Here is a 27,179-nt window from a genome sequence, read left to right as displayed (position 1 = left end):
ATGCTAGAAGTATAGTATATAAATTTGATGAATTTGAAGTGTTGGTCAAGACATCAAAGGCGGATATTGTTGGGATAGCAGAGACGTGGTGTCACAAAGATATAAGGAATGCAGAACTGGAATTTGGGGAGTACAATGTGTACAGAAAGGATAGACAGGACAGAAAGGGAGGAGTGTTATGCTGTTAACACTCCTCCTTTTCTTAATTAACAGCATAACACTAAAGTGTTATGCTGTTAATTAAGAAAAACATAAAATCAAAAGAAGTGCATCCAGTTGATATAGATGGACAGTGCACTGTTGAGTCAGTTTGGTGTGACATAAGCACTGCGAAAGCAAAAATAAGAGTAGGAGTGTGTTATAGGCCTAATGACTCGAATGAGTACAATGAACAATTGTACAGAGAAATAGAGTGGGTCAGTAAATCAGAATGTCTTATAATGGGGGATTTTAACTTCCCAGATATTGACTGGAACTTGTGGGTTGGTCACTCACACACTAGTCAGACTTTTGTGGATTTATTGGATGATTGTTTTCTGCAGCAGCATGTTCGAGAGGCAACCAGAGAAAGTAATACTCTTGATCTGGTTATCAGCAGTGATCATTCGTGTATTAAGAATTTGCAGATAAAGGAACCACTAGGTGGCAGTGATCACAGTGTGCTGAAGTGGGATTTACTCAAAGAGGTAACTACCGTCAGGGGTAAAGGAAAGGGTTTTTGCTTCCGTAAAGGGGAGTACAGTGGTCTCAGACAGTTTTTAAATTCTGTACAGTGGGATCAACTGACGATGTTACAAACAGTAAATTCTAAGTGGGAAGCATTCAAGGAATTAATCGTGGAAGCTACTAGACTTTTCATACCGATGAAAAAATATTGTTCAAGGTTTAGGCCTAAATGGTTATCAAATGAACTAATGAGACTCGTGTCAGAGAAGAAAAATGCATGGGATGCATATAAATTATCAGGCGACGTAGAAGCCTGTAGCAGATATAAGCTAGTCTGTAATCAGGTCACAAAGGAGGTTCGGCAGGCAAAGGCGGATTACGAGAAATCTTTGGCAAAAGATGCTAAGAAAAACAGCAAGGATTTCTTTACTTATATAAACTCTAAAAGGAAGGGGATGAATATGATTGGTCCACTTGACATCGATGGTTCGACTGTTGATGATCCTGCTCAGATAGCAAACAAACTGAATGAGTATTTTGCATCTACATTCACACGTGAGGAATTATTACAGTTTGAAAATGGAAGAAGGTTATCAAATTGTAGCAGTGTGCTTAATGATTTTGTAATAACTGAGAGCAAAGTGGAGGAGAAATTGTTGAAGTTAAACATAAGAAAGGCACCTGGGGTGGATGGGATCTATCCAGTTATATTAAAGGAGGCGGCAAAGCAACTAAGCAAACCCTTAGCCATAATTATGAGAGCATCCTTGGATTCAGGGGAGGTTCCCACGGACTGGAGATGTGCAAATGTATCCCCAATTCACAAAGGAGGTTCGAAGGGTGACACGAGTAATTACAGACCAGTTAGTTTAACTTCTGTTCCGGGTAAAATAATGGAGTCACTGGTTAAAGATGCATTGCAGGATCATCTAGACAAGACTGCAGCAATAATTCAGACACAGCATGGGTTTGTTAAGGGAAAGTCTTGTCTGACAAATTTGATTGGTTATTATGATGTGGTCACAAAGGAACTGGATGCAAAAAATAATTTTGATATCATATACTTGGATTTCAGGAAAGCTTTTGACACTGTTGCGCATGGAAGACTACTGTACAAATTGGAGCAGAATGGTATTAAGGGTAAGTTGCTACAATGGATAAAAGGATGGTTAAGTGGGAGAAGACAGAGGGTGGTAATCAATGGGTGCTGCTCTTCGTTGACTAATGTTATTAGTGGAGTCCCACAGGGTTCGGTGTTGGGTCCACTGTTGTTTTGTATATTTATCAATGATATTGATGAAGGTATATCAGGCTTAATGTCGAAGTTTGCAGATGACACGAAGGTTGGCAGGGTTGTTAATGACAGTAATGGCAGTGTGCTACTGCAACAGGATCTAGATAATTTGGGCAGATGGGCTAAGAAGTGGCAACTGAAGTTTAACCTTGACAAATGCAAAGTACTGCATATGGGTAGAAGTAACCCCAGAGAAACGTACCAACTGTGTGGTACTACACTTAAGGTGGTAGAAAATGAAAAAGACCTGGGAGTAATTGTGCAGTCAGATATGAAGTTTTCTGAGCAATGTAGACAGGCTGCTAGGGCAGGTCATGGGGTTTTGTCAATGATATATAGGAATTTTGCTAGCAGGGAAAAGGAGGTGATTGTCCCTCTGTATAAGGCAATGGTCAGGCCACGCCTTGAGTACTGCGTACAGGTCTGGAGGCCTCATTTTAGGAAGGATGTAGATTTGCTTGAGCGTGTACAGAGAAGAGCAACACGATTGGTGAGGGGAATGAAGGGATCCTCTTACCAAGAGAGGCTTAAGTTCTGCAAATTGCAGTGGCTGGAGACTAGGCACCTGCGCGGTGATCTGATTGAGGTCTATAAGGCCTTGAATGGGTTGAGCACGCTGAATTCTGATGGGATCCTCCCACTTGTTCAGAATACGAACCTACGGGGACATAAGTTCAAATTAAGAAAGGATAGATGTAGAATAGATGTGCGGAAATTTGCCTTTAGCCAGCGGGTGGTTAATTGCTGGAACAAACTTCCATCTGTCGTTGTGGAAGTTGATAGGTTAAATAAATTTAAGGAGGAACTGGACAGGCATTTGGAGGGTATGGTGTGATTTTTTTTTTTTTTTTGGCTGATGCTGCATAAGCTCCTACACTTGCTTTCTTGCATCAAGTGCCACCACTACTACTACTACTACTACTAATATAAGCAGTAATATCTAATAGCAATAAAAATTGAAATAAAATAAAATAAAAAAAAAATAGATTTAAAATAAAAAAAAATAATAACAGTGGTTAATGCTCCTAACCATTTGCCATCCTGTAGATTCTCTCTAACCCACACCTCGTTGCAAACTAATAATCGTTAGTGTAGAATGACTAAACAGCGATCAAATATTTTTGTAGTAATATTTACTTGTTTTGAATAAATACGCTTCTTGGCATCTTTCATATTGTGCCGATATTTCGGCCTGGGGTGTTGTTAGATTGTTAGGAGAAATCCGAAGCATTCGTTTTGGCGATGTCGCGCATTACAAATAACGTATAAGTTTCTGCAATAGCATGTCTACACGTAGCCAACTACTAAGTAGTTACAAAGTGAAATCATTTAAGTACAGGGTTGTTAAAATAAAAGTATCCCTATATAGAGCGCTCCGAAATGAGTTCTAAGGCTTGTGTGAAGAGAAATTTAGACAACAGGTAAAATAAAGAATGCGCTCGCCATTTATTGGAGAAAAAAGAATTAGTTACAAAATTTGTCACTATATGGTGCTGTGGCAATACAAATCACTTGAACAGCGCTACAATTGTTTAAGTGTCCTCCATTTTGGTCAACAACAGTTTCCATTCGAAGAACAGCATTTTCTACAGCAGAACGTAACATGTCAACTGGAATAACCAGCACATGACGTCTAATGCTGTCCTTCAGATCTGCCAGAGTTTGACATCCTTCCCGATACACCTGGTTCTTCAATACACCCCACAGCCAGAAGTTGCATGGGGGTGAGGTCCGGTTATCGGGGTAGCCAAGATATCTGGAAACAACGACTGATCACCTGTTCGTCTGTAAAGTGTGTCTCAGCAAACTTTGGACACAGTGGTGGATGTGGAGTGGTGCACCATCTTGCATGAATATGGTATCCTGAAGGCACCCACGTTGTTGCAGCTCTGGCATTGCGAAATTTGCCAACATTTCATAATATCGCTGTCCAGTGATAGAACAGGTGCGGGATCCAGTCGGTGTTACCTGTTCAAAAAAAAATATGGTCCAATCATGAATGTGGCCGTATATCCACACCACACTGTCACTTTTGGAGAATGCAACGGGACCTCTTGGATAATTCGAGGGTTTTTCTGTTGCCCAAATGCGAGTTGTGCGTATTCACTTGTCCATTTAACCAGAAGGGGCTTCATCACTCCAAAGGATGTTCCACGGCCAAGTGATATCCACTGTCATTCGCGCCAGAAACTGAAGTGCGTATGTGAAACGAATATCTTCATCACCAAGATGAACATGATGCACATGCTGTAGCATGTGCATCTTGTAAGAATAGTTCTGAAGCACCTAACGCATTACTAGCTTTACAGTGGAATACCGCATGTCCGCTTCACGAGAAACAGCTAGCATACTTGCGCTGCCACATGGAGATTGACTTGATAAATCCACGATAGCCATAGCCACATCTTCAACACGAGAGCAGTCCACTCATTTTCGACCTCTACCTGGTTGAACACCAAGATGTCCTATACCTTAAAATTTCGAAATCATTTTGCGGACAGCACATACAGTCATATGTGCCTTATGCACTTCTTACGCCGGAATTCTCTGATAGCCGCAGCTGCATTGTTGCTGTTCTGATAGTACAGCTTCACTAATAGCGCCTTTCCCTGCAGCTTTGTTGGTATTGCTGTTTTAGTGTACGCAAACATCTACTATATGATTTTGAAGAGACTGCTTTGCTTTTATACAGTACAATAGAGCTGAGTAGTGGCATAGTATTTAGGTTCAGGCGCCACCGGTGGTTTCCCACATCTGCGCCATATGTACTCTGTGATGAAATGCAGAACTACTGTACAGCCAGAAAAAAAGTGTAATGTCTGCTTAATGTAGTACAGTGTATTGTGTTTGTTGTGTCTGGCTGTTGGCCGCGGGGCCCCTAGTGGGACCCTACGTTGCCCTTCACAACCACTGGGAGGTGAGCCTGAGTAGTGGCACTGTGGCAATAACTTACGGTTATGCAAGTTATTTGCATAATCGTAACTAAGATAGTTACGCGCCACACAATGACAAATTTTGTAACAAATTTCTTTTTCCCGATAAATGGTGAGCGCATTCTTTATTATACCTCTTGTTCAAATTTCTCTTCAGTACGAGCCTTAGAACTCGCTCCAGAGCCTGGAATAGGAATTCCAGAACATAGGAATAGTTTAATTTTAACAACACTGTATATCTCATATTGTGAATACCTTGCACTACTCGAATAAGTAACGCCTCACCAATCGAGAAGAGTACTATTACTTAAGAGGCCTCCGTAGCCGAGTGGTCAGGAGCGGGAGTGCAGTAGCACACGCTCTTTGAGTATACCGGGGTTCAAGTCCCTGACTGCTAAATACGGTCGATCTGCCAACCCGCACTGGACCAGCGTGGCAGATTATGGTCCATTCCCCTCAGCATGAATTATTGTGGAGGCTTCCATCGTGCAGTGGGTTGATAATGGCTGCAGTTTTTTTTCTTTTTTTACTATTATTCTGGGGGATGCCACCACCCAGACGACACCGTTTCAGAGCTTATTAGCTCTTCGTCGGTGGGTGGGCAGATACCCTGTTTTTGCAATAATGACAACCCAGTTGCGAAGTATAACTCCACAATATTAGAGATGCCTAATGGTGTACAGTAATTAAGAATTACATAATTCGTTTAGGGCAATAGCCTCAGGTGACTAACGTATAAGTTTGTGCAATGCCATCATGTCTACACGTAGCCAACCACCAAGTAGTTACTTAATGATGCCACTTTGTAACTACTTATTAGTTGGCTACGTGTAGACATGATAGAGAGAAAATCTTTATTGCAACTAAATGAATACAATGTACATATATAGATTTAAGTGAAGTTGCAATTGTCCCGTCACGGCCAACGGCTCACATCAGAATAGATAATTAGATAATAGATAATGCACATCGATCATGCACATGGATAATAGATAATGCTCACATCAGGATAGATAATGGATAATGCACATTGTAAAATTAAAAATGTAACATGTAAACATGTCATTACACTTCCTCACATTACACAGTATTAACTATATTTACAAGTGATATCGTACGGTTATATTTACAATTTTATTTACAATAAAAATATATAATATACATGAATGGCACTTCTCTGTCAAACGAATTTTGTCGTAGCACAGGAGAGCTTGGCTGTGTGGAGGGCGCACAAACTTGTTCTTATTCGATTCTGGGATTGGAGCGAGCTGCTAACACTTCTTTCCTGTAGGTTTTATTGCTGCAAAACCTCTGAAAGTCAGCGTCGAGGTGCTGTACTTCCGGTAGCATTTGGTTTGGGAGGAAACGGTCTGAGATATGAAGCCTCCGATTCCTCGAGCAGAGCATCGGGGTTGACCGAAGTTCTGGCTTGGGTATTCGCCAGTAACACGAATCCCAAATGGACGGTGTTGAGATCTGACCCGTGATCATTTTAACTGTAGCTATCAGTCGTGGTATTTCGATGATATCAGGCAGTCGCTGCATCTCCAGTGAGGTAGCTAAGGCTGTGGTTCTGTCCTGTGGTGGGAGACAAGCTTTCCAGTTAGCCCATTTAAGTAGCCAGAATTCTGCAGCGAGGATTGGTTTCTTCGTTGTAGTAGCTGCTGATACCCACACTTCAGCAGCATAGAGGAGTGGAGAATAGATTACTGTTCTGATGAATTTATTAATTACACATGGCTCCTTAACATAAATTATTGTTGTTTAGCTAGCCATCGGAGAGAGGCTGCTCTGGAAGTGATCTTGTCTACATGAGAATGAAACCGGAGTTTTGGATCAAATACTATTCCCAAATCCGCATGTGTAGGAGTGGCAGATATTACAGTTCCATCGAGTGTTGGAGCTATTATTGTAGGGGTTGGTCTGAGAGAGAGAGAACACCATTAGTTTTGTTTTTTTGTGGGTTGATCAAGAGTCCATACTGTTTGAGGTAAGAGGCGACGTTGATGAGACTATCATTAATGCTTGCTGTAGCTTCAAGGTGATTGTTGAAGGCAATACGCGTTAGAATTTTTATATCATCTGCATAGTTGATGATTTTCTCATTGTTACAGACAAGAGGCGCAATGATGGCTGTAAATAATAATAGATAGGACTCCTCCTTAGGAACACCAGCAGAAATTGCCTTCTTGTGCGATTGTGCATTGGCATCGACTTGTAGTACCCTATCATAGAGGAGTGATGCTATGAACCAGAGGATATTACCTTGGATTAGATAGTGGTTTTACAGTAAGCGGAGGAGCGCCAACACGTTGATGGCGTCAAAGGTAGCTCCAATATCCAGGTATGTGATTGCGAGTTCCTCTTGCTGTTCAAAGGCGGACAATATATTACATATGGTTGCAAGGAGGTTCCTCACTGTGGATCGGTTTCGGATTGCGTAGTGGACCTGTGCCGGCCTATCTCCAAGAATCTGATTCATTAAGGTGGGCAGCATAGATTTTTCCAGGATTTTCAGGAGTGTTGAGGAGTTAGATATCGGCCGAAAGTGCCTCGGTAGCGTGGTTGTTGTTGTTGTTTGGTTTTTAGGAGCATTAGCAACTAAGGCCATATTGCTCCTGGGATATGCGGTGGTCATTCTCTGACCTTTCAGCATCCTCCGTATTTGGTGGCTCACGGGCTCGAACCCCGGTATAATCAAGAAGCATGTGCTACGCACTGCTGCTCCTGCCCACCTGGCTACGGAGGCGCCAGGGTAGAGTGGGGTTTCGAACTTTTGGATATGGTCTGACAAGGTAGCTATTCCAGGCTTTAGGAAAATTTCTTGTTGTTAGAATTCCGTTGAAGATGGACTTGAGCGATTGGAGGATGAACGGACTGAGGCATTTTACCATGAATTGCGGCACTTTGTCGGCCCCCGCGGTTGCTGTCGCTGGAAGGGAGTTTATCGCTGCTGTCAGCTGGTGTGTAGAGATGGTGATGGAATGCAATATGTCTTGTTGTAATCCATTGTCGGGACATAAAAGAGAGTTTAGTTGATCTGCACGCGTATTGAATCTGGTAATATGATCTAACCATTGAGCTGGGTCCAGCTGACTAAGAAAGCTATGGGACCCGAAGTGGTATGGGATTTTCCCTTTTTGAAGTTGGGCGCCCAGGTGTGCTGTTATTGCTCGTAATTTCTCCCTATTAAATTGCGCTCGTGCTCTTGAATAAGATATCCGGTCAGAAGTCTGTTGAGTTATTTTCCAGATCTGGTGTAGCTACTGCTTTAACAGGAAGGCCATGTGTACAGTTGGATCCCACCAGGCTTTGGAGTAAGATGAGATCCTTATCTTCTTTGATGCGGAATATTGTGCAATGGTGTTTACCCAGTTTGTTAATAGTGTTACCGCAAGCGGGACGTCACACGTTTCAAGGACATGCCAAGGTATAAGGGTGGCAGCTTGCAGGCATTTTTGGATGTTAAGGAGCTTGGGGCTGACAATGACGGCGGTTTGAACGTTTTTTCGGGCAGGTGGTTCCCGAGTAGGAATAATTAATTTTGCGTAGATAGGGTCGTGATCCGATTTGTAGTGCGTCTCAGGTGGTTCTTCAATCATACATGCTAAGGAACAAAATAGCAAGTCATGGTGGTTTTCTCCTCTAGTAGGGCAGTGATCGATTAGGTGTATATTTGCTGACTTCATGTTGTCAACAAGGATCTTCTTGTGGGCAGTGAGCTGTGGAGTGAGGTTGAAATCCCAGATGGCGAAATGGTTAGCTGAGGGGTGAAAGTGGGTGATTGCCCAGTTGGCTGCCTCAGTAATGATATCAATTGTGGGTACCGGCGGGATATACATTACGCAGATATCTATTGTGGATGTGTTTCTGAGCAGCGTCATGGCTAGGGCTTCGAAATTTGGTGAGTCACTGTGTAGCAGATTTAATTGAAGGCCAAAACTTAATGTCTCCATCCCAATTTGGCTTCAAGAAGGGAAAATCCTGTGAAGACGCCTTGGTCTCTTTAGTTAACCACATATCAGCTTCGAGGGCAAAATATGAAATGGCCATATTCATTGACTTCGAGGGAGCTTTCGATTCCCTCTGGTGGGAGAGCGCTCTCAATCGTCTTACCAAAGCCAAGTGCTCTCAGCAACTATTCCAAGTTATTAGAAGCTACTTCCAAAATAGACTCATCCAAGTAATCTCAAAACAGCAATCTCTCTCAAGGACCATCTCAAGAGGATGCCCCCAGGGATCAGTTCTGGGGCCCCTCTTCTGGAACATAGTTCTGGACAGCTGGCTCACGCAAAAACCTGACAATATCTCTGCCTTCGCCTACGCCGATGATTTGGTTCTTCTAATTCCAGGTCGATCACGTCTGCAACTAGAACAATCAGCCAATATAACTCTTTCTCAGCTAATCAAGTGGTCAAGTATACATAAACTGCGAATATCTGCCACAAAAACAAAACTGATGATTTTTAAAGGCAAGTTAGATTATAGAAGACCTCCAAATGTAAAGATAGACGGAAAGCAAATCCCTTTTGTTCCTGAATTAAAACATCTTGGCGTAATTTTAGACGACAGGTTAACCTTCTCCTCTCATATTAATCACCTCGCCTCGAAGATTAAGAAGTTCACTGCAGCAGTTATCCGAATTTCCAAATCGGACTGGGGACTAAACAGGAAGACTCTCTTACTATATTATACAGCAGTATTCGTACCAATAACAACATATGCTTCGGGAGTCTGGTTCCATAGAGCCGTTAATGTTAAACTCCGTTCCAAGCTCATCTCCATTCAACGGATTATGCTGCTTGCCATGCTTCGGGCCTGCAGGACAGTGTCCTCTGCTGCTCTGCAGGTCCTTGCTGGAGTCTTACCACTAGACCTGCATGTAATTTTCAAAGGACTATGCTATCGTCTAAAGCACGGAGTTCCCGGCGAGATTCTCGGCATCTCATGCAACTTAACTGCTAACATCAAAGACGAGAAACGGAGAATCTGGAATGAACTTATCAGTGTGTGGCAATCACGATGGGATTCCAGTACTACTGGTCAAGTCACCCACTCTTTTGTTCCTGCAGTTACCTTCCCTCTCAACAAGAGCGTCCGCCAATGGTTTTTTCCTAGCCTAACAACATCGTATATACTTACTGGGCACGGCTCCATCAACTCCAAACTATTTAAATTTGCCTTGTCTGACACCAATCTCTGCTTGTGTGGTGCTGAGGAAACTTGGACGCACATTCTGTATCGCTGCAACCTGTACCACGATGACAGAAATACATTACAAGCTGCTGTCAGCAACTTCTCTGAAGGAAATGAAGTGGCGCTGACTGAAAATTCTCAATCGTTCTCAGCTCTACAACAGTTCTGCTCTGCTGTTTTCACTAAAAGAAAGCAACTCTTCTCAAGTTTATCAACATATCAACAACAAGGAACCAACCCAACACCTGCAATGTCTATAGCCTCTTGAAACTGATATCGCCTGCCATCTATTCACTTTTTTTTTATTAGCTGGTACCCCAGTTTGGGCAGCTGTGGATACAGGATTAGCTAACACCCATTGGTATATAGCACTACCTTCAGTGGGTGTGGTTTTCGTTCTTCCTAGGATAGGAAAAGACTGCTGTCTTGTGGTTCCTGGGACACAAGTAATACTTCTGATTAATTACGTGATGTGATTTGCTCTGTGAACATGATACATGTTCATCACACCTATAACATTGTAATTAACACGATTATATGTATATATCATTGTATGTATCATTATATATTGTATCGTATATATATCATTGTATATATATCTATGCATGTACATAGCGGATTTGCCAGTTTCTGGCTAGGGGCCGCTTGCTGTTCTTTGTTAATAAAGAAAAGATCCGCCCCGTAAAAAAAAAAAAAAAAAAAAAAAAAGATAGTGTTGATCAATTTGAAGGTCGCGTCTTTGAAGAACATAGCAACACCACCTACCCCTTCTATTCCTCGAGATGAACTCTGCCACATAGCCTGCTGGTGTAGCTATCACTATATTCTGTTGCTCGTGCTCAAGCCATGTTTCGGATATAGCTAAAATATCGAATTCGCCTGCTAGCAGGATTTGCTCCGTAGTCTCCATTTTATTTCGCAAGCTCCTAACGTTCTGATACATTACACTTACGGTATCAGAGCGGTACACTTGAATTAAATTTTTGGACCTCGAAAGAGGAAGTACCACATGAGCTCGTGGGTGTCTCATTGTGATCACGGTTGGGATCGGCCAGCGTAGCTTGTTTTGCTTGCTCGGTGAATTTGTGCTATGGGGTAAAATGAGGCTGTTGTCTATTGCGATGGTTGAACTGTTGAACTGACTGTCTTGTTTTGCGTATGGCATAAGGGGCGCGACCAATGTAGAGCGCTTCCATTCAGTCGAGTGTCCGATGCATGCTCCGCAATGTTTCTCCTTCTGATGCTGTTGCTTGGGTAGAACGGTCGGACAATAACACCAATCGGCCAGGAAGAGGGGTTACTGATAGCTTCGACGGACGTTGCTTCACAGGATAACTTGAATGAAGCGTAATTATTGCTCTTGGTAGGTAGCTTAGTGACTTCCGCAGTGACGTAGAGGTCTTGAAGGAGGACGTTAACTACTTGTTCAGGAGTTGTTAGGGGATGCAGCCTGGAAATGAAGAAATTCTTAGATGTTTTATTGGGATGTGGCGTCATGGATCTGAGCCTAGAAGAATTTGACGTGCCTGTTACATATGCATTTTTCATTCGCGCACCTGGTTCGTGTGACTGTTTGATCCTTGGTGATGGAGTGTTGTGAGTGGAATGGGGCTGAGATCTAGCCAAGGCCCACAGTCCCTGCCCATGTTGTTCTGATGGCCTTTTTATTAGGACGAATTTTAGCATCGTGAACTAGCGGTTCCGTATGATGGCTGATGTCACTTCTTAGTGCAATTCTCGTGTATACCGATGGCATCATTTCTGGACTTTCTTCACGACTGCATGGGTTGTGCACGTGTATAGGTTGTGAGGCACTCATGATGGCTGTGCTACGACTGGTTGGAAGGGACATGGAACGCTCACTCAGTGGAATTTTTACCTTTTCATTTGACGTGTCAGTTGAGGACCGCATTGCAGTTATATTATTGCCTTTTGCATGGGAATGCGATATTTTTTCTGTGTAGTGATCGCTTTCTGCAGCTTTTCCACAGCACTATGAGGCAGGAATAGAATGACTTATGCTGCGTTTCACATCCTCACGAATTTTGCTAGAGATAAGCTCGTAACACTTATATCAAACTCCGATTGTACACGTTTTAGCAGCGCAGCCTTGAAGTTACTCAGCATTGGCAACAGGAACTCATGTTATATGAGGTTGGGTGGAACGAACAGGAGGGTTTTTATTTCGCAGCCCTATTGAATACTGCCTATTCGTTTCCGTTGTGACCTCGGCATCAGGGTATATGCTGACACTCCTTGCTGTCCAAATCGACGCGGCGGCCTCGGGTGCGCGGGTCCATTCAGTCTGTGAGGCAGTGCTGACGTGAGAGGTAGGATTGAGATCGTGCTGTGTTCCGATGGTGCGCTTCGTCGTGGGGGTATTTTTAGCGTTACTGGTTTCACTGGGAGTATCCTCAGAGTCAATTAGTCCGAGGAACGGAGTGGCACTTTCAGTATCAGTGGTCGAAGTAGCTGGCTGTGTGCCCTCCGGTTTCTGAACTCGATTCACGTCTTGTGACGTCGAACCGGGTTTCTCTGGTTAGATTTCAGGTTTCCTTGGGGCTACCCTCCTGCAATGAGCACAAACGTAACGCTCTTTAGCTGACTTCGACATTTTAAAGATTTGTTACCGTCCAGAGCAGTTTCCGCATAAGGAGCGGCCGCAGTCACTATTGCATATTAGTATATGTTTGACCTTCTTCAGACAGGCTTGACAAGTGTGTATACAATCTTCCACCTGCATATTGCTTATATCACTGCTACTATTTGAAGGCAGCAAATTTTAACGTTGATCCGAATTCTTTTACAGTGACTTCCACATAATTCTTTTAGAGCAGACACAAATCAGGAAGGCCACTATTGTTTGTGAGCTTTCAATTTCGTATATCTGTCAAAATGTCTGTCAAACTCCTTGCATTTTGATAGACAGAACTGTCTATCAAAATGCAAGGAGTATTTGTAACAAGCTAGACACTGCCGAACAGCTTCTCTCTAAAACCTTTGATATTCTCTGCATTGCTGAAACGTGGCTTGGGAAGGAGCGGGACTCCCTTGCCTGTACTCCTCAAGCTGGGTACCAGATGCTCAGTTCCTCCAGATAGGATCGTAGAGGGGGGAGTCGCAATATTCTATAATACCACTATCTTCTCATTGGCGCATTCTGTGGTAACCCAATCCCTTGCATTTGAAGCTGCTATGGTATCCCTCAAGCTAAATGCCCACCTGATAGACATAGCAACAGTATACATTCCACCAGGCCCAAACAGTGACATCATTGAAGATGTGATCCACTGGCTGGTAAATCACCTCCATGCCTCTGCTAACCTTCTCTCACACATCTTAGTTGGAAACTCATTAGCAGTATGGATTCATTGGGTATCGGCTTACTTAACTGCCACCCCACGAGAGGATCTAATCTCTTGGATATGATATTCTCTTCAGCACCATGCGACCTCGAAGACAGTCCTCAAAACCTATTTCAATCCGACCACGAACCCATTGCCATACTCCTGCACTTAGCTGCACCTAACTTTGATATCCAAGGCCCAAAAAAGAAAAAAGACTTCATAGCACCCAAATTCATTGATCCACCACGATGTCTCAAAGCTGCATCCTCGATACCTTGGGAGGCTCTCAATAATTGTGATCTCGAGCTAGCCGTGGGCCTCATGACTAGATGAATTCGAACCATTGCAAATTATGGTGCTACAAAGACTGTCTGCAGCACTCCCCGTTCGAGAGCTTGGTGGACACCAGCACTGAACAACAGCTTTCAACAAAAACAAAATCTGCATAAGAGATGGAAAGAATCAGGCGCTATACAAGATCGTATTGCTTTCTCCAGAGCCCGGGCAGTTTTCAACCGTCAGAAAATATTTACAATTAAAAGGCATTTAAATACAACCCTACGAAAAGGCAAATCGTTTTATGACTCTCAGCACACAGGAATTCCTAAAACACTGGACCTTGAACTGTGGATGGACCACATTGCACGGTTCTCAAACACTGTGGCCCCGATGCACCTTGGCAACTTATCCATCAACAACGTCCCTACTGATATGCTCGCCACCGTTCGCATAATCAGGAAGCAGCTTATAACTGCTAGAAATGGATTGCCACCCACTTCAACTGCAGGCCCCGATCTTGTGCCACAATTCAGGATTAAATGTCTTAGCTCGTTTATCATCAATCCTCTACTATCAATTTTTAACCGTGTCTTAACGCAGCACTACTTTGCCCCTCTCTGGAACAGATATGCTGTGAGGCCATACCCTAAATGCCAATCTCTCATTCTTCCAGCCTCTTGAAGCTCATGGAGAAGACATAACTTTCCACCATCACCAATCAAATCATGCCTCACAAACCCCCACAGATTCACTATGCCATTCCAGGAAGATCCACAGTCACCAATTTAAGATCCATAACCAACACCATTCTCAGTGCACTAGAAGCTAAAGCAGAGCTTTCCGTCACCTACATCGACCTGGAAGCTGCTTTCGACTCCATCAGTATCCCCTCACTTGTTCACCTCCTAGAAAACTACTTCTATATTAAAGGTGACATGCTGTGGTTTATCACAGCCCTGCTCTCTGACAGAACCATTCTTCTTAAAGCGGATCAACACACAATCTGGAGAAAGATCACTGCGGGAGTTCCCCAAGGCGGAGTTCTCTCCGGAGCATTATTCACCACAGTTATTATTCCGTTTGTGCAACAGAGAGAAGACATACTCTGCTATGCCGATGATATTAAGATATATACTCAGATTAACCCCGGCGAACATCTCTCAAACATCAATAAAAAGATCTGTGAAAAGTTACACGATTTAGGATCCTATCTCTATCAATATGGCCTCCTCATTAACCCTGCCAAATCAGCCCAAATTGTCTTTTCAATAAAGCGCCAACCTACTGAAATCCAAGCTTCTCTAGACGGCATTCCCTTCCCAGTGGTCAAGATGCATACAGACTTGGGAGTCGTCTTCGACTATAAACTGAGCTTCAACCCCCACATTGACAAGCTCATAGCAAAATTCTGTCAAATACGCTGGACCACAAAACAACAACTGCTCCACGCTAGGGATCTGGATGTGACTCGTCGGTACATATACATCTCAGTATACTCCGTCGTACTGTATGCCTCGGAAATTTGGGGGTCCGCGGCCCCTACCAACATCAAGCACGTGACGGAAGCAACTCATGATTTTCTTTAAGCCGTGTCTTTAAATGAGAAGAGATTAATTACAGATTGCGGTGCCTATATTTCATTATTCGTATAATGAATGTAGGCACAACAATTTGAATTCAGTATCCAGTAACAGAGTTGCATTAAAGACAAATAGCGTGAAGAGCTTCATGAATGAACCCAAGCTTTATGAAAGATCTTGACAATATAAGGGTTTGAAGGGGAATGTAATCTGTGTTAAGTAATGAATTTGTCTTGGACTAATAAAAATTTTCGTCATAATTGCACGATAATTTTTGTAATTGCACCTTGTAATCCAAGATAAAAATTATCTTAGATTACAAGGATTACGCAATTACAAATGCCAAGGATTACAATGTGCGAAACTGTGTAGCAGTACGAAAGATTTAAACAGTATGAGAGTTTTGAGAAAGAACAATTGTTTTTAAAACACCTAATGAACTGATTTGATTCTCTTAATTTGGAGTCTAAAGCTTAGGGAAATTGCTTTCTAGGATCGCTGAATGTAATAATGGTGTTTTGAAAAATTGTTAGTGGCCTTGGGTCTTGGACATCTGATGTCGATTAAATGGAAATATTCCCGACAAGACAAAAAAAAAGTACATCGCATCATCAGCATACATCAGTGCCCTGACTCCACCTTGAATACAAAAACAGCGCCAGGTTGTTGATCTATACATAAAAAAGAAGAGGATTGTTTGGGGGATTCTTGATGGAAAGCTGATAACACTAATACCTGACTTCCAAATTACCTATAACAGATCTACATCGTGCAGATGTTAGAGATGATTTTAGACCATTGAATGGGCGCAAGTGTGATAACCTTATGTAAAATCGTGAACTGGAAATATGCCAAGTGGAAAATCTTCTTGATTCATCTGAATGATTGTTTATTATTTCAGCATGCCCGTGAAAGTATAATGGGTCTGTAATATTCTTGACTTAGTTCTCACTAGGGATTCGTACTATATCAAAAACTCGACAGTGTAGGAATCAATAGGTAATGTCATAAAACGGATAGTTCCTAAAGAGATTTCTGTGGTCAAAGGAAAAGGGGATGACTCCTATTAAAAGAGGAATTAGAGTGGCGTGAAGTATTTCTTGTTCTCTGTTAACTGTATGCCGTCGGATACAAGTTCATTATGGGAAGTATTCAAGGGATTAATCCTGAAAGCTACAAATGCATTTATTCTAGTGGAGAAGTTCCGCAAAAGTAAGATCAGTAGGGGTTAAGGGTTTAATTGAGCAAAAGAAAAAAAGCATGGGATAATTACAGACTATCACGAGATGCTGATTTATACGTAACGAAAGCACTTATGGGGTAAGACAAGTGAAACCTGAATACGAGAAATCAGTAGCAAAGAAAACTGAAAATGGAGAGGGAGTTCTTTTTGTTCCTGAATATCAAAAAAAAGAACAGAGTGAACTAGATAGGCGTCTTAATTGATCGAAGTGGGGAAAATCACAAAGAAAGCCCAGCAGAAGTGGCGGACGAGTTGAATATGTACTTTAACGACCTTTACAGTTGAAATACTGTTCGAGGTAACAGTGATAAGGAGTAAAAATGTTAGTTGTAGTCAAAGGCAGACGGTTTAAATTTCAAGTGAGGGGACTCTAGTAGGTTGAAGTATTTTTTGGGCCTTAGTAACAATAAACTACTCTGCTCGACAAAATTAACGAAACAAAATGTTTTTCATGAATATTTTATTGTGCATAGCGTCTCCGGAGGCAGATATTTGATATAATAGCATCCTGGCATGCAAATTCCGAGCATCCAATAGAAATGGATCTACCACCTTACAGAGCCACACGTTATGCAAAGTATTCATGGCTATAAAAACACTTGTTGCGACCACATCATTTTATACTCGTTTTTTGGCTTGCTTAGTGGGATAGCCACATCTCCAGTACTCAGGATGGCAAGTCATCGTTCTTCAGATGATTCTTTGAGATTGCGGGCCGTTGCACGACTTGAAGCCGGGTAGTCTCAGGCGGAGGTGGCACGTTGGCTTAATGTGTCACGCAATGTTGTTTCGGCACTAACGAAGCAGTTTCAGGAGACAGGAACCATTACAAAAGGAGCTGGGAAAGGTCTCCCGAGGCTACGTCAACCAGAAAAAACCGCTATCTGGCTCTAACAGCAAGACGGAACCCTACGATGTCATGTCATCAGCTGTCTCTTCAGGTTGCTGCGGCCACAGATGGAAACATTTTCAACCGGACTGTGTTAAGAAGGGTCAATTCCAGTGGGCTCTACGCAGTGGAGCCAGTAGTTTGTATCCCATTAACCCCAAATCACCGCTCGTCGAAACTGGTGTCATGAACATGTGACTTGGAGCCCTGACAAATGGGGTACAGCTCTCTTCTCTGATGAGTCCCGTTTTAACCTACAAACAGATTATAGACGTTATTTCCTCTGGATACAGCGAGGAATGCGGCACCATCCCTCCAATATCAGAGAAAGGGACACTTATGGTGGAAGCGATGTTCTGGTGTAGGCGGAATAATGATAAATGGCCGCACCACTCTTAATGTTTTTGATAGGGGTACCGTAACTGCTTAGAGGTACCAAGAACAGATTCTGGGCCAACCGCACCCCTACTTTTGTAGGGGTGCGGTTGGCCCAGAATTTCTTTTCATGCATGACAACGCTACTGCACATAGAGCTCAAGTGGTGGAGTATCTTGAAACTGATGTCAAGTTACATATCCAACGATTACCGTGGCCAACACGATCACTAGTCTTAAATCTTTCTGCTTTAAGAACAATAATAATTTGTTGACTGTAAAGATATACCTTCTGTAACAGTTATGTTAATATGTAAGTTATAGATGGAATTATTGGTGAATTGTAAATATATGATTTGTATAATGTATGTACAGAATCATTAATGTGTAAATACTGTATATATTAAACATAAAATGTGTATATAATATTTCGGGACGAGACTACGTGTTATGTAACCCACTGCACGCCGTATCTCGTACCCTGATATGTACTTGCACCCTCCTGGCACTTTGCCGTCCCGGGGTGATTTCCTTGTGGAAATAAACAGATAATAATAATAAAAAAAAAAAAAAAAAAAATTCGATCGAACTTTTGTGCGACGCCTTTTGGCGTCGCACTGCACGCCGACAGCCAACTCCTCGGTGACTTGGTGAGTGACCGGGGAGTTGACTGCGCTGGTGGAAGGATGGCATATTTTGCCTCATAATCTTATAGACACCCTTATATCGAGCAGAGTTCATCGCTGTCAGGCCTATTTAGCTGTAGGAGGGGTCATACACCGTACAGATGTCATGTGACCATATTTTCGAGCATCTTGTATCCACTTCTCTAATGTGATCTTTTTCGTAATTGTCATACAACCTCTGTAAATGTCTATTAAACCTACCGGAAGTTTCTCGCTGTCTCCTGATTTCATCGTTATTCTGTGGTACACCAAAATACCAAAATTTGTCCCGCTTCATCGCAAGCTGCACGAGTTACACCACATTTTTTATGTGTTCTGTTAATTTTATCTAGCAGTGTATAAATTGTTATTCATTATCGGAAGTATTCAAAATTATTACTGGAGCGCATTCATTCCAGTGAAGTTCCACAAAAGGAAGACGCCAAAACGGGTGCAAGGGGGAAAAAGAAATTCCGAAAAAAAAAAAAAAATAATAATAATAAATAAATAAAATACATGGGATGGTTATGGACTATCGCAAGAAACGATACCGGTTTCAGTGAGAATTAAGCTATATGTATCAGAATCACCGATGGCGTAAAATCGACGAAAGCAGAGTACGAGAAATCGCTTGCCAAGATAGCTAAGAATTTGGACAAGTCCGTACTTGTCCGTGAATACAAAAGAGAAGAGAGTAAATCAGATAGGCCCCCTTTACTTGATTGAAGTAGAAGAATCTTAGAAAGTCTGGCAGAAGTAGCAGACCTGAATAGATACTTTGTAACGATATTTTTTGTTGAAAGACTCATCTAACCATGGGAAAACGGCGATGACAGTGATTTAGGCTGCTGTAAAATAAGTGAAAATGACTTAGAGAAAAGTTACTGTAGGCGAGGGAAGTAGGGATCTAGGGGCGGACTGCATACATCTTCTTACAATAATAATAGGGGAAAAAAAAGTCTGTAGGTGAGTGCATGATCTATTGGGAACGTTAATGAGGTCTTTATTAAAAATCCTGGGATGATCCTCTTAGAGAAATGCAAATGTCTCTCCAGTTGACAAAGGAGGTGTGAAAGATGTGATGGGCTGCCCGGTGAGGATAACTTCAGTGGGAGGTTAGCTCATGTGGTTAAGAATACGTTACAGGTTGCCCCATGTTGTGAACCCTTAAGGACACCATTCGACAGGAGTGTTTTATTTAATGGTTTATAACATAAGTTCGTGAAGGAGGTCTTGTTTAATCAATCCATTTAATTGTTGTGAGGAAATCATAAAACAGTTGGACGCAAAAAAACAACTTCAACATTATCAACATTATTTATCTGATTTAAGTAAAAACATTTGATATGATTCATTCCTGCAGAATCGTCAAAATTGGTGCAAATTTATATTACTGATGGGAGCATCCTTCGTTAGATCAGCGATTGGCTGAAAGATAGGTAGAGTAGTTATAAACGGAAATTCTTCCGAGTGGACTAGTGTAATAAGTGGAATCCATCAGGAGTAAGTGCTGCTCTTCCTCTTTTTAATTTAATGAAATTAACGAGAGGGTGGGGGGGGGATTCCAAAGTTTGCTGATGGAGGTAGGAACTGCGATTTACGATTAGGCTTCAAAATGGCTTGAATCGGTGCAGACATGGTCTTAAAAATTGCGACTACAGTTTAATGCTTCTAAATGTAAAGTTTTTGCACCTGGGAAACAGAAATAAAGGAATTACTTACAAGCTAAGGGCAAGAGGAGTTGGAACTGTTTCAGGATGAAAAATACTTCCGGGTAACCCCTGAAGTCTTTTCAGTTGCCAAGACTGAAAAGACTTCATTACTTGAGAGAGAAGGACATTTAGGATACTCAAGTGGCTAAACAAGATTTTCTAATTCCTCTTCGCTGTCTCCAGAGGCATTTTGTATGCAAATATGGAGTAGACACCGTGGATGTTTATTGTCATTTGGACAAATATTCATATACTGGCCAAGCTATTGACAGGAATATATGATGCGCTAGTACTTACAGGCTTCATCTCGCACCCACGAAGTCAGAGGCAATCGTGCAGCCTGCAAATTAAGCCACTTCGCTCTAGTCTAAACTCCTTGAAAAGTTTAAACAGTTTGTTCCCACTAAATACCATAGAAACCCTTAACCGGTTTCACGTTAACTGTGAAAAACTGTGCTCCAATAAGGCCTACAGAAAGGCTATCTGCCAACAAACAACTGAGTTGAAACACTACTAGCTGGAACCCATAGCCTTTTAGTACTCTGAGTTATGCTGTCATCACGACATTCGAGTACGAAGTTAATAAATTTTAGCGTTGCGAATGCTCCTCTACGAAGACATCCAGAAATGAAGAACAAAATTTTTATATTAATACACATTTCCTTTATTACTAAACTAAATATTTTTGTAAACTTATCCTCTTTGCATTGTAAATATACCCCTCTGGCTTGTACGCTGTACAAAGGGCGATTGTATCTTACAGTCAACTGAAAATTAAATAAATAAATAAATATCTAATTTCATGTCTGATCGTATCAGTTATGATACGATCAGACTTGAAATTTACCATGCCGTTTACAAATATGCATTTTGCAGCTAGGAAGGTGCAGTGTAAATAAGCATCATGATGCTTATGATTTATAGGACCTTGGCAAGTAGGGAGAAGAATGTTATTGTCCCTCTGTGTAAGACGATCGTGAGACTGCATTTAGAATATTGTATTCAGTTCTGGAGGCCACACCTGAAAAATGACAGTTACTAGAGAGAGAGAGTTCAAAGGACGATCAAGAGTGGTGAGGGGTGAACGGTATCTATATGAAGAACACCTTAGAAGGTGGGATGCGAGCTTGGGGGAGGGGAACTAACAGAGGCATATAAGGCCCTGAAAGGAATCAGTGAAATCAGGGCTCCCACTCCTGGGTTTTTCCACCTAGATCTGGGTTTTTTGATTGTCATCTGGGTTGATAGGTTTTTTTCACAAAAATATCTCATTATCTGGGTTTTTTTTTGGTAATTTTTAATTTTAAGTCAAAATTTATTTTTATTTCTTGTAAATACAATAAAATTTAATACATTTAATAACAGTTTACAATTTTCTTAATTTTATATTCTAACAGTACTGATCATAATTTGTAATATCTCAAATGCTTGTACAAAATACTACAAATGTAAAAGGATTTCAAAGTTTTCGCAGGGTTCTACACTATGAAATTATGCTTACATGTTCATACATGTTCGTGTTACTAACATGTATGCGCAGCCTATTGAGCAGGCGGAAGGCGGTCTTTACTGCACAGTCTTTCGTGATATTATTGCATTATTTGGTGTGATTTTTACATTTATGCGTGTACTACATACAGCGATATAATAAATTTAAATTGTAGTGGCTATTTCTATTTTATGTTAATGGATTAGTGATTTATTTTTTATTTTATAGAACATTTTAAATAAGATAACTGCTAATTAGCCATACCCACAAATTGCCCACAATGTCTGAAACTTGTTCTCCACAGAGAAAGATGAGTAAACGGTGGTATACTCAAAATTTTAGAAATGAATGGTTAGAAGATCCAGAATTAAAGGATTTGTTGAAAGAAGACAGTAATGAAAAAGGTGCATCTTACTGTATTTGTTGTGAAATAAAATTAAAGAATGCCAATAAATCGATGTTACTAGCGCATAAAAATACAGTTAAACATAAAAAAAGTGCAAATATTGCTAAGACAAGTTCAACGTTAGACACGTTCTTCACAAAACGTAAACCTACAGAGAATGAAGAAGTAGCAAAGGCAGAGTTAACAATTGCTGCACTCATTTCTGAGCATAATATTCCATTTGCGCAATGTGATCACCTTATAGAAGCATGTAAGAAAGCATTTCATGATAGCAATATTGCAAAACAAGTTCAGATGAAGGCGACTAAAGTCTCTTATCTTATACAAGATGGCATAGCCTATCATGAAAAAATATACATTTGTAACATATGCAGAAACAACAAGTTTTCAATGATAATAGATGAAAGTACAGATTTATCTTTATCGCAAGTTCTAGCTGTTGTTGTTAGATATTTTGATATTCAAAAACTTGATGTTGTAGATGTGTTACTTGACACTGTTTGTGTCGAAAATGGTACTTCAGAAGGGCTTTATCAAGCTGCAAAAGATCTTTTCATAGAAAAAAACATTCAAATAAGTAATCTTGTTGGCTTTAGAAGTGATAATTGTGCCACTAAGAGTGGGTTCCAGTCATTGCTAAAAAAGGATGTACCATCAGTATTTATAATGGGATGTGTTTGCCATTCTTTTGCATTATGTGCTAGTCATTCAGTCAAGGTACCACCATCATATCTAGAAATATTTATAAAAGATATCTCTTGTTATTTTTCGCGTAGTAGTAAAAGATTAAACGAGTTCAAAATGATTCAAGATGTTGTAGATACTGCTAAGCATAAAATCCCCAAATTAGCACAAACACGTTGGTTATCCCATGGCAATGTAATAAAAATTATTATTGAGCAGTGGGATGCGTTAGTTCTTTATTTTTAGTCTCAATCAAAAATTGACAAAATCGATGGTGCAGGGAATATTTACAATACTATGATCACCAAAGGAACTAAACATATGTTGTTGTTTTTAGGATATGTACTGGAGAAAATAAACTGCCTGAATATTGAATTTCAATCTGAACATTTCAGATTGCACTTACTTCATTCAATGGTTTCAATTGAGTATAAAAATATTCTTAGTTTTTTCATAAAAGAAGAAGTCATTACTTCGTGCAAGCTGGTTGAAATTGATCCAAGCAATGCAATAAATCATAAGCCTCTGAATAAAATATATTTGGGAGGCCGTTGTATGGCCTTATTATATTCAACACCACTTGGCGACAGTGAAAGCAGGTTTAAAAATGATTGTTTAAAATTTCTTGTTGAACTTTGTATGGAAATCAGAAAAAGATTTCCTCTAAATGATGATGGAATTATCGCCAGTCTCAATGTTCTTGGCCCAGCAGTGATACATGATTGTGCCAATTCGCCATCCTCAATTTTCCATTTAGCAATGCAGTTCCCTCACCTTGTTTCTGAAGACAAACTAGATCTTCTAGATGATGAATGGAGATAATTTCGTTTAAATCAAGATTTAGATTTCTCTTACAAAACCATCCCTGAGTTTTGGTATCTGTTACGTAATGTAAAAGATGGCTTTAATAATTCTAAATATGAGATTTTATCTAACTTTATGACCAGTCTAACTATTTTACTTCACTCTTCGGCAAGCGTAGAAAGAATCTTCTCCCAAGTAAACCATATAAAAACAAAAGCCACAAACTCCCTTAAACCAGAAACTGTGAAAAATCGACTAATAGCAAAACAGGCGATAAATAGATCTAATCAAAATTGCTATACATGGAAACCTAAATCAGAATTGGTAAAAGAAGTCATACAAGGAACTTGTCATAAAAGATACGAAGAACGTTTGAAAAAAATGAAAGAACTTCAAAAAATAAATGTGGAGGGAACTGAATGGGATGAAAATTCTGATTACAATTAAATAAAAGATATTTTTGCATGGTAAGTTTTATCCTATTTGTGTTGCTATACTATATGATGAAAACTAGGTTTTTTTTGGGTTTATTTAAGTTGCAATCTAAGTTTTTTTAAAATTTGTGAGTAGGAGCCCTGAGTGAAATGAACGAGGGAAGTATATTCTCACTGATAGGAGATACTAAAACCAGGATGAAGACACAAATATAAAATCCTAGCGAGCAACAGGAGGCTGTATCTTATGAAGTTTATTTTCGGTAGGATGTTATAGATCATTGGAATAAATTGACTGTCAAAGTGACCGAGGTGAAGACTTTGGTAAAATTAAAAGCAGATGAGGATAATCACTTTTGGTGATGGGTAAAGTATGAAAGATTGTAAATTTTTATTTTATTATTGTCTTATTTTCAAAGCAGATATAGAAGAAATGCCTTCCTTGCATCATTTAGCGATTTTAATACTATTATTGAAACAAATTTTAGAAATTCTTACTCTGGTGACGAATCTGGCGTTAGGCTAACCTCATCAGAAGCAGACGGAGCTGTGAAAAAAAAAAAAAATAATAATCATATTGCTGCAGATAAGGGACAGTCTATTCATAAATAAGATCGACGACATAGCAAGATCAATATATGATATAGAAAAATATGGAAAAATTTTCTCTTGCACAACCAAAGTCGTTGCAAGACTGCTGTGCAGTGAATAAGAAGGTACAGGGTTGTTTGCTCTGTTTCCTGTTTGCGTTTTACGAGCTAGGAATTGGGATGCAAAATACAGGGTGATTTAGAATCTCATGTCATGAATTCTACAGTGGGTTCCAGTAAAACAGTTCTTAGGTGAAAATGTTCTTAGTCTTTTTTTAGAAAATCGTGTGGTTTTTAAAAAAAAACCTATGTTAAAGTTTCGTGAAATGATTTCCGATATCAGAGAAATCAATGTAAAACGATATGATTACACTGGAATACAGAAAGTAGTATGAAATCCACTTAAATTCAGAAAACGAAATTTATTAAAAAAAAACGAACTCGTTTTGATTTGCTGGGTACCGATTATCATATTTAGCCTGTAGGAAGATCGCACAGGTTAGTGTCAAATGGCACCAGGGGTTTCCCCCATCACCGCCCAGGAAGATCGCGCATAGTGTTACGATCAGGCGCCACCTGTGGTTTCCCACATCTGCGCCTTCTGTACGCTGTGAAGATATACAGTACTCCTGTAAATGCCAGAAAGGTGTTGTTTGTTGAATGTATAGTTTTATGTTGGGTTCTGTTGTGTGTCCTGGCATTTGCCCGCGGCCCTCCCCCCCAGTGGAACCCCACGTTGCCCGCACACACCACTAGGAGGTAACCAGGCTGCCCATTTTTCTCTGGCTAGTTTCTGTCAGGGTTGCCTGAGCGGAGACCAAGTAAAAAAAAAAAAATAATAATAAAATAATAAATAAATAAAAGTTAATAAAAAAAATAAATAATAATAGAAAAAAATAAAAGTTTAATAAAAAAATAAAAGTTTAATAAAAAAATAAATAAACAAAAAATAATAATGGGAAAAATAAAAAATAAATAAAATAATAAAAAAATAAAAAATAAATAAAATAATAAAAAATAAATAAAATAATAAAAAAATAAAAAATAAATAAAATAATAAAAAATAATAAAATAATATATATTTTATTTATAGTAGAGCAGGGGTATAGTGCAAGAAGGGAGTAAATCTGGGAGCAAGTGTAGCAGATGTAGAGAAGGCAGCCGCCCAAGTTCACTGGAGCAAGGTCCGCCAGGTGGAGGAAAGGGGAAGGGAACAAGTCTCAGGTTTGGTTTGGTTTGGTTTTTATTGGCGCATTAGCAACTAAGGCTATAATGCGCCACAAGTCTCAGGAAAATGAAGAAAGTCACATAGCAAGGGGGGCTAAGTGTTCAATCCTACTTTGTCCAGAGACAGGGTTAGCAAATCCTACCCCGATAAGGGTTAGCAGATATATTCGGCAGTGTACAGCCTTTGAACCATATGGTATTCTGCTGGCTGAAGTCTGGGCATCATCATGGTTCCCAGTATGAGTAGGCGGTAGGGTCTTCCGACTTGAGAACAGATCTTGGGCAAATTTGGTGAACGCATGATAGTACCGTTCTTCTGTAATGAGCAAGTGTTCATGTCGTGTATGTCTTGGATCCTAGTGTAAAAGATGCTGCGAAGGTCCTCATAAAAAAAAGGACCTCGATTTCTCCACAAGAGCAATAGGGATTATCTATTATACCCATAGAAGTCATTAGGCCTGACGTAGCCAAGTAGTCAGGAGCGAGAGTGCATAGCACGCGTTCCTTGAGTGGACCGGGGTTTAAGCTGTGACTACTAAATACGATAAATATTTGTATTGATGACTTATTGTAAACTCTATTGACTTGGTTGTCGTGCTGGAGTATAAACAGAAAAAAAAAAATTTTTTTTTGAATGATCGAACCATGCTCAGTTATTAGATAAGTTGCGTAAAGACCTCTGGTTAGAACCACGGTGGAGCTTTGGGGAAAACAAGTGAAATGTCGGGAATAAATTTTTTTGTAATTAGACCCTTTTCAGTCTCTGTACATCTGGCCTGCCATGTCTGTAGAAGCTTGGCTGCAATTAGCCTCTTCTCTGTCTTGCTCTCATTGAGGGTGTTGATGGTATAATCAAGAATGGAAGTTGATTCCATTTTTGATTATACCCCTGGACCCCTAGGTTGAACCCCTGGGGTCCAGGGGGTATAATCAAGTTGAACTCCTGGACAGGCAGTAATACAGTCCTCAACGGATGACCTCGAGATCGAGCGGAGGGACACCCGCAAGGACCTGGAGGGCGGCAGAACTGATTGTGCAGCAGGCCCTGGTGATAGTTAGTAGGATACGTCGCTGGATAGTTTCTAGCTTGCGCTGGTTGCGGATCAATGTAGCTCATTGAAACCAGACCCCGGAGCCATATGTATTGATTGGTAGAAAGATAGATTTGTAGAGCAACTTAAGCGTGCGGCGGTTTAACCCCCAGTCTGACCGGCTGATCCGAACAATGAGGGCTGTATAATTCCTGACCTTGGTATGGAGATGAGAAAGATGTGGGAAAAAAGTAAGCTTGGAGTCCAAGACAATGCCCAGGTGTTTAAGTTCTGTGACCAGTTTGATGGTAATTCCTTGGATTTTAATCTGTGGAG

General features: G+C 40.6%; 1 protein-coding gene across 1 annotated transcript in view; it reads right to left on the bottom strand.

Annotated features, from left to right (window-relative positions):
• Positions 1-27,179, bottom strand: part of LOC150077446 (serine/threonine-protein kinase BRSK2-like) — a 614,186-nt gene that overhangs the window by 63,031 nt on the left and 523,976 nt on the right. Inside the window, exon 15 of the mRNA XM_090386750.1 lies at positions 24,494-24,542. Within this exon, the coding sequence (XP_090242876.1) occupies positions 24,494-24,542 (49 nt within the window). The remainder of the gene's footprint in view (positions 1-24,493; positions 24,543-27,179) is intronic.

This window comes from Mastigoproctus giganteus, chromosome 12 (assembly GCF_048544385.1).
Source record: "Mastigoproctus giganteus isolate SK-2022 chromosome 12, ASM4854438v1, whole genome shotgun sequence".
Lineage (NCBI taxonomy): Eukaryota > Metazoa > Arthropoda > Arachnida > Uropygi > Thelyphonidae > Mastigoproctus > Mastigoproctus giganteus.
This window is presented reverse-complemented; position numbering and strand designations above follow the sequence as displayed.